This window comes from Perognathus longimembris, chromosome 16 (genome assembly GCF_023159225.1).
Source record: "Perognathus longimembris pacificus isolate PPM17 chromosome 16, ASM2315922v1, whole genome shotgun sequence".
NCBI lineage: Eukaryota > Metazoa > Chordata > Mammalia > Rodentia > Heteromyidae > Perognathus > Perognathus longimembris.
The window spans coordinates 30,782,251-30,799,650 of NC_063176.1; the positions used below are offsets into that span (position 1 = coordinate 30,782,251).

Below are 17,400 nucleotides of genomic sequence, written 5' to 3' on the forward strand. Positions count from 1 at the left end.
GATGTAGGGAAAAGGATCAGAGAAGAAAAAGATTCTGGAAATAATGGATTTGTTATAAACCAAGGAAATCCTAGATACTCAGGAGGCTGAGATTTGAGGATGGTGATTCAAAGCCAGCCCAGGGAAGTGCATGAGATTCTTATCTTTAATAAACCAGCCAAAATGCAGGAAGTAGAGCCATGGCTCAAGTGGTAGAGCACTAATCTTGAGCAAAGGAAGCTCAGGGACAGCATCCAGACCCTGAGTTCAAGTCAGAGGACTGGCACAAAAACAAATTTAAGAAACCAAGGAAGGAAAAACACTGCATATCTGAGGGTGACCAACTAAGATGTCAGAAGGGCCTCCATGTGAAGGAAGGGAAGTTTCTAGTAGAGACTGAATCATTTCTCCCTTTGAGCTGTTAGCTGTGGCTTCCACTCTTCTTCCTTCCAAGAGTCAACTCTCCTCCAGATTTGCCTGCCTTTCTTCTCTCTCCATGCTTCTCAGTAATTGCTTTTTTAGTATTATGTCTAGTTTATCTTGGAAAGATCTCTCTGGTAGGAGCTTCCTTATCCTACCATTGTCTTTTTAAAAACTGGTTTTCAATGACTCCTATGCACTGGAGTAGGTCTGGTTGCTTATTCCAGGCCTTAGGCTAATATAAATTAAAAACTCATTTCATGGGCCTCAGTACTGAGGAAGGATGCTACTCACTCAGTGTGTTTAAGTGAGTTACTTTTTATTTATTATTAAATTAAACCAAATATCACTTGTTTTGTGTGTTATGGTTATTTCTTTTATTTTTTTTCATTTTTGTATGTATTTATTGTCAAAGTGATGTACAGAGAGGTTACAGTTTCATATGTTAGGCCTTGGGTACATTTCTTGTACAATTTGTTTCCTCCTCCCTCATTCCCCCTCCCCCTTCCCCTTTTCCTCTCCCCCTATGAGTTGTTCAGTTGTTTTACACCAAATGGTTTTGCAAGTATTGCTTTTGGAATTGTTTGTCTTTTTATCCTTTGTCTCTCAATTTTGATATTCCCTTCCACTTCCCTAGTTTTTGAGATATAATTTAGTACTTCACAATTTTTACCACTTTAACTGTATAGTTCACTGTCTTGTATGGTCACAAAGGGCAAGTGTTACATAGTTGGTGTGAGTCCATTTTCAAAAAGAAACCCTGTGCCCTTGAGCTCCTGAGCCCTCCCCCCATCTCCTCTCCAGCAGCTGCCGATCTCCCTTCTGTCCCTCTGTGTTTCCATATATAGAAAGATGTGGATTTGTAATGGGCTTCGCTTACTTATTTAGCATGTTTTTAAGGTTCATATGTATCCATTCAACCACTGATAGACATTCGGGTTATTTTTGTTAAGTCATTATGAGTTATCTGTTATCTTGCTATAAATATTCATGGATGAATTTTTTTGTGTGTGTCCATATGTATATTTTTCTCCTCTTGATTATAAGCCAAGAGCAGAATTTTATGTTACTTATGTATAATAGGATTATAGAAACTCCCAACTTGTAATTACTCCTGAATGCAGACAGCTTTCAGAAAGTAAGAATTTCTCCAGACATTTTCAAAAGTCTTTTTTTAATTAACTTTATTTTTAATTAAAAAATTAATTGCATTTTAATTATCTTACGTAGTTATACAAAGAAGTGGCCATTCACCAAGCAGTTTATGAATACTAAGTATGTTTATTGATGCCACCTCTAAAAATCTTTTTCTTTTCTTTGTTTTGTTATTTTTTTGGTAGGTTGGTCATGGAGCTTGAGCTCAGAGCCTGGGCTCTGGCTCTGGGCTCTTTTGTGCTCAAGGCTAGCACTCTACCCACTTGAACACAGCTCCACTTCTGGTTTTCTGGCAGCTAATTGGAGATAAGGGTCTCAGGGACTTTTCCTACTAGGCTGCCTTCAAACTGTGATCCTTAGATCTCATCCTCCTGAGTAACTAGAATTATAGGCATGAGCCACAGGCACTTGCCATCTTCTTCCTCTTCCTCCTCCTCTCCTTCCCCTTCTCTTTCTCCTTTTTCCTCTTCCTCCTCCTCCTTTCCCTTCTCCTCTCCCCTCCTTCTTTTATAAATTCTTCACCAAATGATTTGCTATAGTCACATGGAAGTCATATCTCCTCAAATGAACATTTCCTGTTTTTTTTGCCTGAGATATTTATTGTTGTAATCAGCAGTACAACCACTTTGTAGCTTTGTGGACAAAACCTTACTCAATCGATTTGCCTTTAAAAATGTTCCATTTTGGGGTAGATGAGGGCTGTGGAGGGAACCCTGGATGTCAATTGTGTACAACCAGCAGCAGCTCCAGTTTCAAAGGCAAAGTGGCAATGACAGGATGATTATTGATTAGGAAAAAATAATTAAAACCTTCTTTTCCCAAATACAGAGGCAGTGTGTGTCTAATTTTGTCTGTGTTGGTTTGCCTCATACGTGAAGTTCACATTGCAGAAATATTTCTGAAGCTGGGAGCTCAACTTCTTTGAGTCTTTTTCTAAGCAGGGGATGAGCAGCAGGTTGTTTATTACTCAAACCCTCAATGGGTAGAGCAAAACTTTAGCTTACTTTTCTATTTCTAAACTTGGCAGAAACTTGAATTGTCCATATGGATTCAAATATGTGGACTCTAAAATAATGACTTGGGTTTTGAAAGAAGCTGAAATGAAAATTAAAAGAAGGTGCATTATTCCTAGGGTTTTACTTTTTTGTTGATAGAGTGACCCTTGTGGGCAGATGACAAGGAGGAATAGGCATACTGGCTCTAGACACCTAGGCTGAGGGTCTGGGTTTTTCTTTTCCTGACCATGAGACTTTACATTGGGTGCTTTACCTTCTCTGGGAGAGGGAAAATAGAATTTGTATGAAAGGGGAGAAACATTAGTTGTGAAAATCTTTTTTTTTTTTTTTTTGGCCAGTCCTGGGGCTTGGACTCAGGGCCTGAGCACTGTCCCTGGCTTCTTCTTGCTCAAGGCTAGCACTCTGCCACTTGAGCCACAGCGCCACTTCTGGCCATTTTCTGTATATGTGGTGCTGGGGAATCGAACCTAGGGCCTCATGTATACGAGGCAAGCACTCTAGCCACTAGGCCATATCCCCAGCCACGTGAAAATATTTTTGTAAATTATAAAGTTTATTAGAAAGTAAAGCACTTGTTTTTATTTGCCCACTTATTAATTGATCATTTGTTCTTTTAAGCTCTTCTTTGAGTTATGTATTCTGGATATTAACTCTTTGTCCAATGAATAACTGGCAAATATTTGAGAACTATCTAAAAGAAGCAGAACTGGAGCTCTGAATTGATGCTGCTCACTCCTTCACCAGTATTGAGTGCTTTATCATGTGGGCTACCCACCAAATTCAATAAAGCCCACATCAGGGTTTTCCCATCGTAGGGAGGGTGAGGGGTTTAAGGGAAGGGATCACATTGCTATGAGGAAAGAGATGAAGTACTAACAGATCTGATGATAGGTGACTGGACCCAGTCTAAGGTAAGGGCAGCTTCCCAGAAGGAAAATTTTAAATATAAAATTCATAGTGGGGATGTTGGAGTAAGCATAAGACATAGTCTGATTGGGGCATTAATTAATTAATTTTATGATTGGCATACAAATAAAGCCAGATTTTGGTGACTCAGTTGAAATTACAGCCACTTGGAAAGTGGAGAAAACCAGGAAAATAATGGTTCTTAGGACAGGGCTGGCAAAAAAAACAAGACATTATTGTAATTAGTAACCAGGTATAGGCTAGCATAGGCTGTCTATGTTTCTGTCAGTCTGACAGTCTGTGTGTGACTGTCTGTCTATCTATCTATCTATCTATCTATCTATCTATCTATCTATCTATCTATCTATCTATAGCTAACCTTATCTGAAAAATAAAGAGACTGAAGCAAAGCTCAAGGGGCAGAGTATTTGCCTCACAAGCCTGAGGCTCTGAATTTGCAGTATTAGAAAGAAAGCGTGTTTGGTGGTTCTATGGAGAGAATGGTTTGAAATGGATGGAAGAAGTGGTAGGGTAGGGTCTGAACTCATGTTTTCAGCTATTGTTCCTCTCAAACTTAATTTCACCAAGGCTAATATCCAGAAGTCTCCTTAGGATGCTGCTAATGTCCCCCCTACCTCCCTCTGGGCTGTTAAAGACTTGCTTTTGAAGGGCTTTCTGCTCATCCACATCCTAAATCATGTTTGTTTTAGCCATGCACATATGAAGAAGGGCCTCAGGTTATTTTTCTGGTTTTCACAATACTATAACAAGTCCACATGCTACTTCTTTATTTTATAGTTGTCATGAAGAACAAAGAAAAATTCAGTAGTGCAGAGTAAAGATGGTACATGGTCTATTTCTCTTGAATTCAAGAAATATTCTTCCTCAAAAAATAATTTTTTTCAGCCAGGTGCCATTGACTCACACTTGTAATCCTAGCTACTCAGGAGGTTGAGATATGACAATTACAGTTCAAAGACAGCCCAGGCAGAAAAGTCCCTGTGAGATGCTTATCTCCAACTAAATACTAGAAAACTGGAAGTGATGCTGTGGCTCAAAGTGGTAGAGTGCTAGCCTTGAGCAATAGATGCTTAGGGACAGTGCCCAGGCTGACCAAGTCTCAGGACTGGCAAAACAAGAACAACAACAAAAACAACAACTTTGTTCCTACTAAAATTTTAGATGAGCCTGAGATCTTCAACCTTAAGCCAGATTTGCTCCTGGAAGATTTCTTAGCAGTTTGTGGCTTTAACAAGATTTTGGAGTTAGAAGACTCCTAACTTTGTAACTTAACATATTTTGAGTATTATTTTAAAGTGGAATGCTTACCAGGTCCCAATTCACTCAAACCAAAAAAAAAGTAAGATTCCCTATGATTTTTTCCCATCACCTGATTCTGTATTGCTTGTGTAAACCTTCAAATTCTTTTAATTACTTGTAATAACTCTGGTGGAGATTCATCCACCAAGGGTTCTCAAACATAGGAGTGTATTTCCTTAAACTCTTCAGGCCTGACATGATGCCTTATATGTCAGGCTTTTTGAAATGGTCCTCTAGTGCTCTGTATTCAGAGCAGGCAGGAGCCATGGGCAGCAGGGAGCATCAACTGGACATCAACTGAGAATGAATTCAAAGTCTCAAGTCCCACTCCAGCCTTGCTGAACTGTGTTTCAACACAACTTCAGTTCCCTTGCTTTGGTCAGCCTCACCTCCTCCCTCTTTTTTTTTCTTACCATAAGTCCTTCTCACCAAGATTACCCAGATCTTGTCACTCAAACTTTGTTTTATGTATTTTAACATGATTTTAAAATGTGGCATCCCTCCCCCTCCTATATGCTAGGAAAATTCTCTGCCTCTGAGTTTCACTCCAGGGATTACTATTAGTTAGCTTTATTAGCAGAAATAACATATCTGTGAAAATGAAAGGAAAATATATGTGATCAATTAGTAAATTATTTGCACAAATGAAATAGATTTCATTTATTCAAGCTGATTGCACATTGAATTTTAATGTGAGATAAATGCTAATGCTCACAAATCAAAAATAATGAAAGAATTGCTTAATTTCACTGACTGTACTGAATATGGATATTTTATGAATTATGATCACACAGTTTGAAGAGAAATTACCTATGTCTTATGTTATGAACTAGTTTTTTATGTCCCAGCATTTTATCTAGAATCCTTTAGTAGATAAAAGTGATGACCTTAAACCAGGTACTGGTGGCTCACTCTTGTAATCCTTAGCTACTTAGTAAGCTGAGATCTGAGGATAGAGATTCAAAGACAGCCAGGCAGGGAAGTCTGTGAGACTCTTATGTTCAATTATCCACCAAGAACAACAACAACAACAAAACGGAAGTGATGGAGCTGTAGCCCAAATGGTAGAGTGCTAGCATTGAGGGGAAAAAATGCTCAACTACAGTGCCCAGATCATGAGTTCAAACCCTAGGACTGGCACACACAGACAGACACAGACACACAGACACACAGACACACACACACACACACACACACAATGTTGACCTTAGTTATCTAGAAAACAGCTGCTTTTCTATTTTGGAATTAATGTTTGCCAAGTGTCAAACACATGTAGAGAAATTTTTTCCATAGACCAATATTAAACATCTTATTTATATTTCTTTTTTAATGGTCCAAAAGACTATTTATAAAAGTAAGAGCTAATCAGAGCATTCATTATAATTGTTTTAAGAAAAAAAAATTTCCTTAGGCACTTCTATGGATGGATCCATATCACTTTCATTTATTTATTTTATTATTATTTTTTTTTTTTTGGCCAGTCCTGGGGCTTGGACTCAGGGCCTGAGCACTGTCCCTGGCTTCTTCTTGCTCAAGGCTAGCACTCTGCCACTTGAGCCACAGCGCCACTTCTGGCCATTTTCTGTATATGTGGTGCTGGGGAATCAAACCCAGGGCCTCATGTATACGAGGCAGGCACTCTTGCCACTAGGCCATATCCCCAGCCCTCATTTATTTTTTTTGACATGCTCAACTACAGTGATATATTCAGGAAGTAGGTTAGTGCCTATTTTGACTAAGTTAAAAATACATGATCTCTTTGAGTGTTTCTAAAAGTTTCTGTATCAAGACAAAGCTAGGTGATTCTTGGTTATCTTGAATTTGTTCCTTTATTCTGTCAATGCATGGGCCTCAAGAAAGTCAATAATCTTAAAGACTTCCTTACTTCATATAATTCTGTTTGATCAAAGATGAAAGTAATTTACTTTCTTCCTTTATTGTGTGCTGCATTAAGATTTTACATTTTTTAGTTTCTATAATAGAAATTGTGGTAAATATTTGAGCTTGAATATGATCAGTTATAGGTTATACATAGTTTCCTGAAATTTAATGGAAATTATAAGGAAATAATAGGGCTGCAAACAAACCCAAACAGTTGTGTCTGATGGTGGCTGATACAATACAGAGCCACACTGAGTCTGTGTCCTGGGTCCTAGAACCTACAAGATGAGTGGATATTAGAAAGTGACAAAGTTGCCATGAGTCATTGGTTCATACCTGTAATCCTAGCTATTCAGGAGGCTGAGAGCTGAGGATCATGGTTCAAATCCAGCCCAGGGACTCATCTCCAATAAACCAGCAAAAATCCAAAAGCAGAGCTATGGTTTCAGTGGTAGAATGCTAGCCTTGAGCACAGAACAAACAAACATACAAAAAATGCCAAACTTCAGGGACAGTACCCAGGCCCTGAGTTCAAGCCCCAGGACACCCCCCCACACACACACAGAGAGAGAGAGAGAGAGAGAGAGAGAGAGAGAGAGAGAGAGAGAGAGAGAGAGAGAGAGAAGAAATGAGATACTGTAAGATTCTCTAACATTTATTTAAGGGAGAATCTCAGGTGAAGTAGAATTGCTCTACATATTTTGGGCACCAGGGAACCCTCCTGAGAGAATTAACAACTGTCCTTAGGAAGGAAGTATATGTGACAGCTGCCATCTTAGTCTTTGTGTTTGCCTGGGTAGATTGACAAAGGGAAAAGTAGCTATACCATTTTATTAATATTTTTTAAAGAATAAATAATTCTAGTAATACTTAAAAGCTTATTTTCTTTTTGGCTTTTAGGAACATTAAGAAAGGCCTATTATAAATCAAATTCCAGTGAACCTCTGGTCACCGATGGTGAAGTCCAAGTGTCTGGTAGCATTCTCATCAATACAACTTACAATGAGAGCACACTACGTCTCCTAATGACTCCATTTCCCACTCAACCCAGCCAAGCCATGTCTATGGATGCTTCTCTCTCTGGGGGCCAGCAACACAGAGATACAAGTAAGTCTGCTGGTGCTGAACATGAGTGTCAATAACTTCTGTTCAATGCCAAGAGACCCATTGTGGCAGCTGGTGCTTTGATGTCACAATTATTGATCACACACATGGAATTCTGGTCTTCTGGAAAGCTTGGCCCAATGCCTTTTCTTAAACAAAATAGTGGCAGGTCAGCTGGCCCAGAGAGACAGAGTTAGAAATGAAAATATGTCAATTTTATTCAATATTGCTGAGATATAAAAATGTATGCTGATTGCTCCAATATGAAAAGTGGTGCTTCTGTTTTGAAGTTGCTGATTTGGAGATGATTAAATGAGTAGTAAGTTATTTATTTGTGTTGGTTTCTTGCTGTCCAGATAGAAGCTCAAGATACTATCAACATTAATGAAAATAATTTCTTTCAATGGATTTCGTAATATTTCATACATTTTATTATCAGTGCCAGCCTGTGATCATACAGCTTTTCTTGAAATAAAACTTACTTATTAAAAAATTAAATCATTGTACAAGGGGGTTACAATTAAACATGTTCATTTATTTATACAGTGCATTGAGATTCAAGATACCCTTTCCATCATGCTCCCTTCCCTTCCACTGTCACACGCATACATTGAGTATGATGACTATATTCTTCTACCATTCTCTTTTCCATTCATCTGTCTTTCTCCCACTAGCCCTCCAAACATATTTCAGCTTCCTGATACTCATTTTGTTAAAATCATTTGTTAGTTGTTCAGCTAACATATATAGTATCATGCAGGTACTAGAGCCTATTTTCTTCCTTCCTTCCTTCCTTCCTTCCTTCCTTCCTTCCTTCCTTCCTTCCTTCCTTCCTTCCTTCCTTCCTTCCTTCTTTTCTTCTCTCCTTCCTTCCATTTTTTTTTATTTCTCTGTGTTGTTACTAGGGCTTGAACTGAGGGCCAGAGACCTGTCTTTAAGCTTTTTCACTCAAGGCCACTTCTCTACCACTAGAGTCATAGCTCTGCTTCCAGAATACCTAGGATTACAAGAATGAGCCACTAGCATGCAGCTAGAACATTTGTTAGTTTTCAAAACAGTGATTTAATGGGCACTAGCCTTTGATTTGTTTCTGGGCCTTCCCCATGTTGCATTTCATGTTATCCTTCTTTTTTAGTATATATAAATTTATTTTGCTAACAAATAATCATACCTTGAGAACATGTCTTATGTAGAACTCTTCTGCATGAAGATTAGAGGCAGGATTTATTCATTGTTGGAGAAAGAGCCAGAAGACAGAGGAAGGCTGAGAGTGTGGCCACAGTGTCAATACCACAGTAGCAGAAGTCACACTCTGGAATATGGTCATCCTAGACAGTTCTGAGAGCTTTAGTTCAAGTCACTCAGCTTCCAGAGGGCTTGCTAGGGGTAGGTTTGGGTGAAAAATGCCAGGATATCTCAGCTTGGGTACAATTAAAGCTAATGGAAATGTGCTTGGAAATGAGACAAAACCCACCCATTGATCACTTTCTTTCTTCCCTCATTCTCAAAATCCTGCAAAGGTATATTATAGTTTACATTTGGAACAGCATATTTATTTTTATTCTGAGCCAAGAAGGGAAAGATTAAGTTGAATTTTAGCTATCTTGGTATAGACCTACTAGTATTTGAGGGAAAGAAGGATTATTCTGGTTTGATTTTACTTTTGCTCATTTTGTTTTGTTTCAGCTCAGAAAGGCAGGCTGTCTTAATTTCATCTAGACCCATGAGTCCTAATTGTTTCTTAAGCTTAGTGCTCACGTGTGATTCATATAGAACCATGTTCATTACCTGAGAGTAAAACTGAAGACAAGACAAGGTGAAATTTATTTTCCTCATGAGTTTAATTTTGTGGTTGTATATTTTGGTTGCATCTTGAGTACTTCATTATTCTTAAGGGCAGTGTTTTCCATCAGAACTACAGAAGTAATTACAAAAAAAAACAGCCTGGTTAATGTGGCTGTAATTACAGCAACTGTTGTTTCCTCTTACCATGTTTTCCTGTAGTTGAAAGTCTCCTAAATTCTAAGGTTTAAATAAGGTTGACAAATACATGCCCTGAAGTAAAGAAACATATGGGAACTGTTGCTCCATTTGGAAGTTTGATAAAAGTCTGTTTGACTCATTTTCTTTTCCTGTGGCTGGAATGGTGCTTGAGAATCTGATCATAATGTGACATGTAGAGGAAATCCAGGTGAAATTAAATGATGAAATGGAGAAAGGCCAAAACCTTTGAGTGTGTGCCATTCTACACTGTTAATGTTCTTGGCAACAAAAGCTTTACAGTCTGCCTAGACAGATTCCCAGACAGACTATTGTCAACAATATCAATAGAAATCATTTACTGAAATAGATTTGATAATATTTCATGTATCCTAGTAAGAGAGCTAGCCTGTGGGTCACAGAACTTTTGGTAGTGTTGTAGGGCTGACTCCATCTTGACTAGGGAAACATGGTAGGAAATGTTAGGGAGAGTAGATTAGGTCAACCTTATCCCAAAATTCTGTTTCTGTAAATGGCCTGCTTAACTTGTTGTTATTTTCTCTACCTCCGTGTCAACTTCCTATATCTGTGTCACGCTTGCTTTGTTGTGTGCTCTACCCCCTGTGTCAACCTCCTACATCTGTGAACTTATTGCATGCTCTACCCCCTGCGTTAAGCCCCCTACATCTGTGCTATGCTTTTACCTTTATAAACTCCAATTTGAGGACTGCTCATGATCATGGTGGCAGCTCCTGAGTCTGCTGTGTCCCTGGCCAGTCAGCTTGCTTTTTGCTTCCCCAATAAATCCATCATTTTGCTTGAGACTGTCTCTGAGTGGTGGACTCTTGGAGGGACGGGGGATCCCTCCCTCAAACTCTGTAACATTTCTAACCCCAAAACAGGTAGCATGTTTGAATGTTTTCTCTGTGATCTTTCAGCTGATGAAATTCGTAGGGAATAATAGTACTTTATTCTTTTAGCTATAATATTGAGTTGACATATCCAACAATATTATTGGCTTAGTAATGGTTAGACCTGAAATTGGGTCTTAGATCTCAGGACAGTGCTATGCTTTTTATTTATTAACTTATTTATTTATTTTTGTGTGCCAGTCCTGGGGCTTGAATTCAGGACTTGGGTGCTGTTCCTGAGCTTTTCTGCTCAAGGCTAACATTCTATCATTCAGACCACAGCTCCACTTATGGCTTTTTGGTGGTTAATGGGAGATAACAGTCTAGTGGACATTCCTGCCTGGGCTGGGTTTTAACTGTGATATTCAGATCTCAGTCTCCTGAATGGCTAGGATTACAGGTGTGAGCCACCAGTTCCCAGCTGGATAATGCTTTTTCAAGAACTTCAACTTTCCTTATTTAGTTTTGTTGATGTATTTGAAATACTTAGAGTATTTCTAAACAAACTTTAAGTTATTTTTTTTCAAAATTTAAGTTCTTAGAGAGTAGAAAGTGTTTTATTTGAAAAATACTACTATAGAGTCAATGCTTCAATAAAATTAATTGAATGAATTAAATAAGTAAAATACAGTCACTAAATGTGTGTATGTGTGTGTTCAAATGTGTGTGCACATGGGCTAGTACTGGGACTTGAACTCAGGGCTTTGTTCTCACTTAGCTGTTTTGCTCAAGATTGGTGCTTTATCATTGGAGCCACACTCCTATTTCTGGATTTTTGTTGGTTAATGAGATATAAGAGTTTTTTTGGATTTGCCTACTGTGGCTGGCTTCAAATTGAGGTCCTTAGATCTCAATCTCCTGAGTATTTAAGATTATAGGATTGAGTCATCAGTGGCTAGCCTTCAAATAAATTAATATATAATTTATCAGTTTCGTTAGTGGTGCTTGATCATGCTTCTACCACTTGCTTTTCTTTTTTTCCTTTTTTGTCAGTCTTGGAGCTTGAATTCAGAGCCTGGGTGCTGTCCTTGACCTCTTTGTGTTCAAAGCTAGCTCTCTATCACTTCAGCACCACTTTCAGTTTTTTCTAAGTAGTTTATTGGAGATAAGAGTCTCACCGACTTTCCTTCCTGGGTTAGCTTTGAACTGTAATCCTCAGATCTCAGTCTCGTGAGTAGCTAGGATTACAGGTGTGAGCCACCAGCATCTGGCTTCACTTACCTTTTATTGAACCAACTTTAAAGTGTCCTTTAGAGTCTTATTTTTAAATTAACATGTAACAGGAAATCTGACTTTTACCATTCTACCTTTTATTAGTATTCTTCAATTGATATTATAAGTTCCTGGCATATGTAAAAGCTATTAAAGTATGATCCAGTCCCCAAATACAACGGTTGAACATTTTATCATACCTACATTTCTTGAGTTGTAATGCACAGATTGAATTCCTGCCCAAAGCAGGAAATGATCTTCCTCTATGATACTTCCTTCTTGTGTCCTTAGACTCACACTAAAGCAGAGAATACTGCAGTTTGTAAAGTTTTCACTGAAATGCACCATGTAGCCTTATTATATGGTACATTTGAACTATCTGAATGTAAAATAGGATTTGTGTGACATATGTTACTTCTAGAGTTTTGTTCGTCGTGATTTAAGTGCAATGTGGGAAAGGAAAGGGCCCACAGAAAACTTTACTTCTGTGTTTCAGCAAGAGGTTTTTCTAGGATGCATTCTGTGCCTATCTTTTAATTTTCACCATTTTCTTTTTGTATTTCATAAATATTTAAGCATATGTTGAACATTTATGAAAGTGGGGGGCAGGCATTTCTGGCCAATCACGAGATTCTGGATTGCAGAGAAAATGGTTCACACTGAAATAGCCTGCATATCTGACTAAGTGTTAGACTGACAACTGAGTGGATTGTTGTGCTGAAAGCTTGGAGTGTTGTTGTTATCACTTCTTTCATAACCAGCCCCCAAACCTTCTATTTCAGGTGAAAAAGCAGCATCCTTTGAATTCATTCACTTAAAAAAAAAAAAACACCCTTCTTTTTTGAAGATACAATTCACATGCTAAGTCATTTACCATAAAACCAATCCTTTTGGTGGGTACAATTCAGGCGTTTTGAGTGTATTCATTAGAAAACCATCAATACTAGCCAATTTTAGATTCTTTATTGCTGTAAGGATAATTGTTATTGCCATTGCTTCCTATTAGCATTTTTTTGAAGCTCTTGGCCTAAACTAGCCTATTTTCTGTTTCTATGGGTTATCCTAAAATGAATCTTTTAGAAGGGTCCATCATATAACATATGATCCCTTGTATCTGCAATATAATGTTTGGAGAGTACATTCATGATCTAGTATTTTTTTTTAAAGACTTCATCCTGCTTAGTGTTGAATAAGATTTCACCAACATATATTTATATAATATATTATGTAATTATATATTATATTGAAAATACTATTTCAGCAATTGACTTACCCATTGACGAGTGGTGTACTTTTTTTTTTTTTTTTTTGCCAGTACTAAGGTTTGAACTCAGGATCTTGTGCTTGCATGGCTGACACACTACCAGTTGAACCATGCCTCTAGCCCCTGTTTATTTTTCAGCTCCTTTCCTTTTTAGATGTTGTGAATAATACTATTGTAGCTGCTTATGACTAAGTTTTTATGTGGACATAAGTTTCTAGTTCTCTGTGGTTGTATACAGGAGAATGGAATTGTATGGTTTATTGTTTTAGTATTCTTCTGTTATGGAAAGTGGGTATGAAGGACTCTCAGTGTTAAAACAGAGTTCATTTCTTCTTCAGTTATGTCAGGTTGGTCTTGACAAATATCACATGTTCCCTGTATATGTAGAATCTGGACTTACACAGCATATTACAACCAGTGAGGGGGGTCATGTAGTAAAGGAGAGTATTCAAGGGGCTGAGTATGATTGGAATACTTCATATGAATATTCGATAACACAACAAACCTGTTAAAGATGGATTTTTGAAGAAAGGGCTGAGGACTGTGATGCAAGTGGTAGAGTGTCTGCCTAGAAATATAAGGTCATGAATTTAGACTTGTTCTTTTATAAATTCTTCACCAAATGAGCCACTGGTGCCCAGCTCATTCTTTTGGTTTTTAAAACATGTTTTGTTAATTCAGAGTTTTAATGTATAACAGTTACACCATTCCTCTAAAAATCATCAAGTTGTATTTAATATTTTAAAAATGTATTTTAACTTCAAAGACTGATTGTTGAGTTTCCATTTTTAATGACACTGCTACATTCTTACATTTTAGAAAAATTGGAATAAATAAATAGAGCCATTACTTTTCAGTATTATCCACAGCCTATGGAAGGCTGACCTTGGTATTCTAGGTATCATGGGAATTCAGTCATCTCAAGAAGTTGGCAGTCTATAAATTTTATACTTTCTTCCTCAAAAGAACCTTCATCTTATAGGAATGGTGTGTGTCAGGCCATTATGGAAGATACCAATAGGTTTATCTGAAAACAGTAAAAAGATTGTCACTTTATGTCCTCTGTTTTACTATGGCAAAAAACACACCATGAAGTCTTCATTGTAACTGAAATGTGAAGTCTAGTGCATTATTGATACCAACACACAAGGTGCTTTATAACAGGTCATTCTGGTGAACTATTTCTTTTTATATGAATTACAGAGAATGACCATCACTATTTTACTTGGCTGATACACTTATGATCTAGATCAACTTTATGATATAGCCTGGAGTAACAGACACTAAGCATTCCTTGTCTAACTGGTCCCTTGGGGAAGATTTGTAACCCATTCTGCACCCCCCCACACCCCCTCCAGTGCAAGGTACTGACTGATATGAGGGGAAAAAACCATAATATTACTTAGATCTGTTTTCAAGATATGTAATATATTGTTATTAATTATGGCTACTATATAACAGATCTCTTGAGCACCTTCCTTCTGTGTGACTATTCAGGATTATATGAAATACTATTCACCCATTACATTTTAGTGAATCATTTTGGATTCTAGTAATAGTCATAATTCCATTTCACTTAAAGTACAGCTGTATTAATTAGTGCCAATGCTGTGATGAGAATAAAACACCATGATGTGATGAAGAGATGGAGAAACAGCTTAAGTGGGATGCCATGACTGTGCTCTGAAAATGTTAGTTCTGAGAGTCAGCCCTCTGTGGTGGCTCTGATCCCCTTGAGATAGTTTAACTCCTATGATTAATCTAGTGACAAGGAGGGAGGGAATTGCTTTTCTTTGATGTTCCTATTGGGTGATTATACATCCTTGGTATACATGAAATGAGGAAAACTTCAGTATAATAAGAGGAACCCTACTTACTAGGAATATGGCTCAGTAGTAGACTGTTTGCCTAGGATGCATGAAGCCCTGGGTTTGATTCCTCAGTACCACATAAACAGAAAAAGCCAGAAGTAGCACTGTGGGTCAAGTGGAAGAGTGCTAGCCCTGAGCAAAAGAAGCTCACAGAGAGTGCCCAGGCCCTAAAAAATGAGAGAGAGAGAGAGAGAGAGAGAGAGAGAGAGAGAGAGAGAGAGAGAGAGGAACCAGGAAGATGAAATGCACCCAGCAAAATATCTGAGTGTAAATATGACAACAAAAAAATCAAGGCAGGGTCAACTTGCATGTGAATTTTATAACATTGTTGCTGTTTGAGTATTGAGCCCTGGTATGGTTGTTAAAAGAATAATTTACTTAGAATACAGTCAACTTACATATCAATCAGAAGTACTCCAAAAGATGACTTAGGTTTGTGACTGGCAGAGAACTGTAATGGGACTATGCTTGACATCATGGGCCATGAGTGTATTCAAAGAAACTGAGGCCATGGAAAGGTTTTTAAGTGGAAATGAAGACTATATTGCCTATTTTGCAGCAATAACCCTTAATTACAAGGATCTGTATCAAGGGTGATATCATCTCAAGATTAAAGAAAGAGATGCATAGAGGTCCTCCTACCAGTGTGGTAATATACGGTTATACTGGTCCTTATACATAGCTGTGGTTTTCAGTCTCTTGTGATAGTTGCTCTTGCAAGACAATCATACATGACAATTCTTCTTCAAGACCTTCTGGATTGCTCAATTGACTGATTGATGGTGAAAGTTGACACAAAATCCATTCTGATTTTGATAGCCTTTATAAAACTAATAGTTCATAGTCCAGTCCTAATGAGAACAGGCTTATTATGATACACATCTACCTTAAAGAAACATATCTTTTGTTCTTTGCAAACACTAAGAGCAAATCTAGGTATCTCATGTATGTATTTATTCATGTTTCTTCATTTGTTGTCTTACCCTTCTCCCTCCACTTGATCACAAGTGTTCTTTCCTTTGTTGTTAGAGCAGTGCCCGGCACATAGTTATCAATATGAATTTTTTCCAATGAACTGAGAGTAATATGCTCCTTGCCTCTGTGGAACTCAGGGCAGGGGGGCATCTTAGTGATGTAAATGCACAGGATGTCACTATACACAGTGTTGGCACCGGCAGAAAGCTATTAGTAGAAAGGAACCTGGACTTGGGGTGGAATGACTTGAGTTAAACCCCAGCATTGTCATTTCTCAGCTGTGTGAACCCTGGAAGAAACATTTAACCTTGTTTCCTCAGCTGTGACACCCAGCTAATAACTTGGAGGGAGGGCAAATGAGCAAATGTATGGGAAAGGGCTGAGCACAATGCCAGGAGTGTTGTGGTGCCTAAGTAACATGGAAGGACAGAAGTGGAACTGTGAAGTCAAAAGAGAGTCACAAAAGGAGTTTCATGAGGAAAGCAGTAATAAAAGCTGTCATCTAGGAAATTGCAAAACTGATTGAATAAAAATATTATCAAAAGGAAAGTTTGAGGTCAACTCTGCATGACTTTCTTTGCAAACTACCGTAAAGGACAGTGTACAAAGAGCTCACCTTCACATTCACTGAGTAGGACAAACAAATCTAAAAACATCCTTATGGGGTGAAGACTTCCGGGAAGATGGCGGAGGAGCAGCAGAGCCCCAGCTAAGCTCACTTGGACATCACAGTTTTACCACTCCAGAGAAACTTTGACTCCTAGAAAGACAGCCCAAGTAAGTTATAACAGTATAGGGATTCTAGCCAGGAAAGAAAAATCAACTTTGCTGTCAGGAAAACACAGATTTGAGCTCGGGGTCCCGCCACCATGTCTGTGCCGGTGCCTGCACAGCGCCCCTCACTCCACGCACCTAAAGCACACAGTGTCAACCAGGGAGAAATCCTCCAGATGGCGGCAGACAGACACAGATTGCAGGCTGAGCATGGACGGGCTGAAATCGCAGAGAAAGCATGAGTACTCCACAAAAGACATTCTCACTCACGCCCACAGAGCAGCATCTGGAAAGTAGCCCTTCTTCCACTGCCAGAGCAAAGCTCCATCTTTGACACTGGCATAGGGTCAGACCAGATTGGAACTAAAGCGGGCCTTGGGAAAGCGAGGACAAAGGGGCCATATTTGAAAAGGGCAAGAGGGGCCTACAACTGAGAACAAGTTCATCCCAGGAAAACGACCCCTGTCCAGGCGGGAGACTGGTCCTGGGCCTCGGCTCACACACTCAGATGAACTCAGCCAGAGGGGCCCCGCCCTGCCCACCAGAATTTCTAAATTAAAACCGAAAGTGGTGAGCAACTACCAGCGGCACAGAACAACCAGATGGGAGAACAGATGTTATGCCAGATTTCC

The 17,400-nt window shown here is 38.6% G+C and overlaps 1 protein-coding gene across 1 annotated transcript in view; it reads left to right on the plus strand.

Annotated features, from left to right (window-relative positions):
* The window catches only part of Corin (corin, serine peptidase), a 270,666-nt gene that overhangs the window by 34,264 nt on the left and 219,002 nt on the right, over window positions 1–17,400 (plus strand). The window contains exon 3 of the mRNA XM_048364609.1: window positions 7,578–7,784. Coding sequence (XP_048220566.1) covers window positions 7,578–7,784 — 207 coding nt within the window. The remainder of the gene's footprint in view (window positions 1–7,577; window positions 7,785–17,400) is intronic.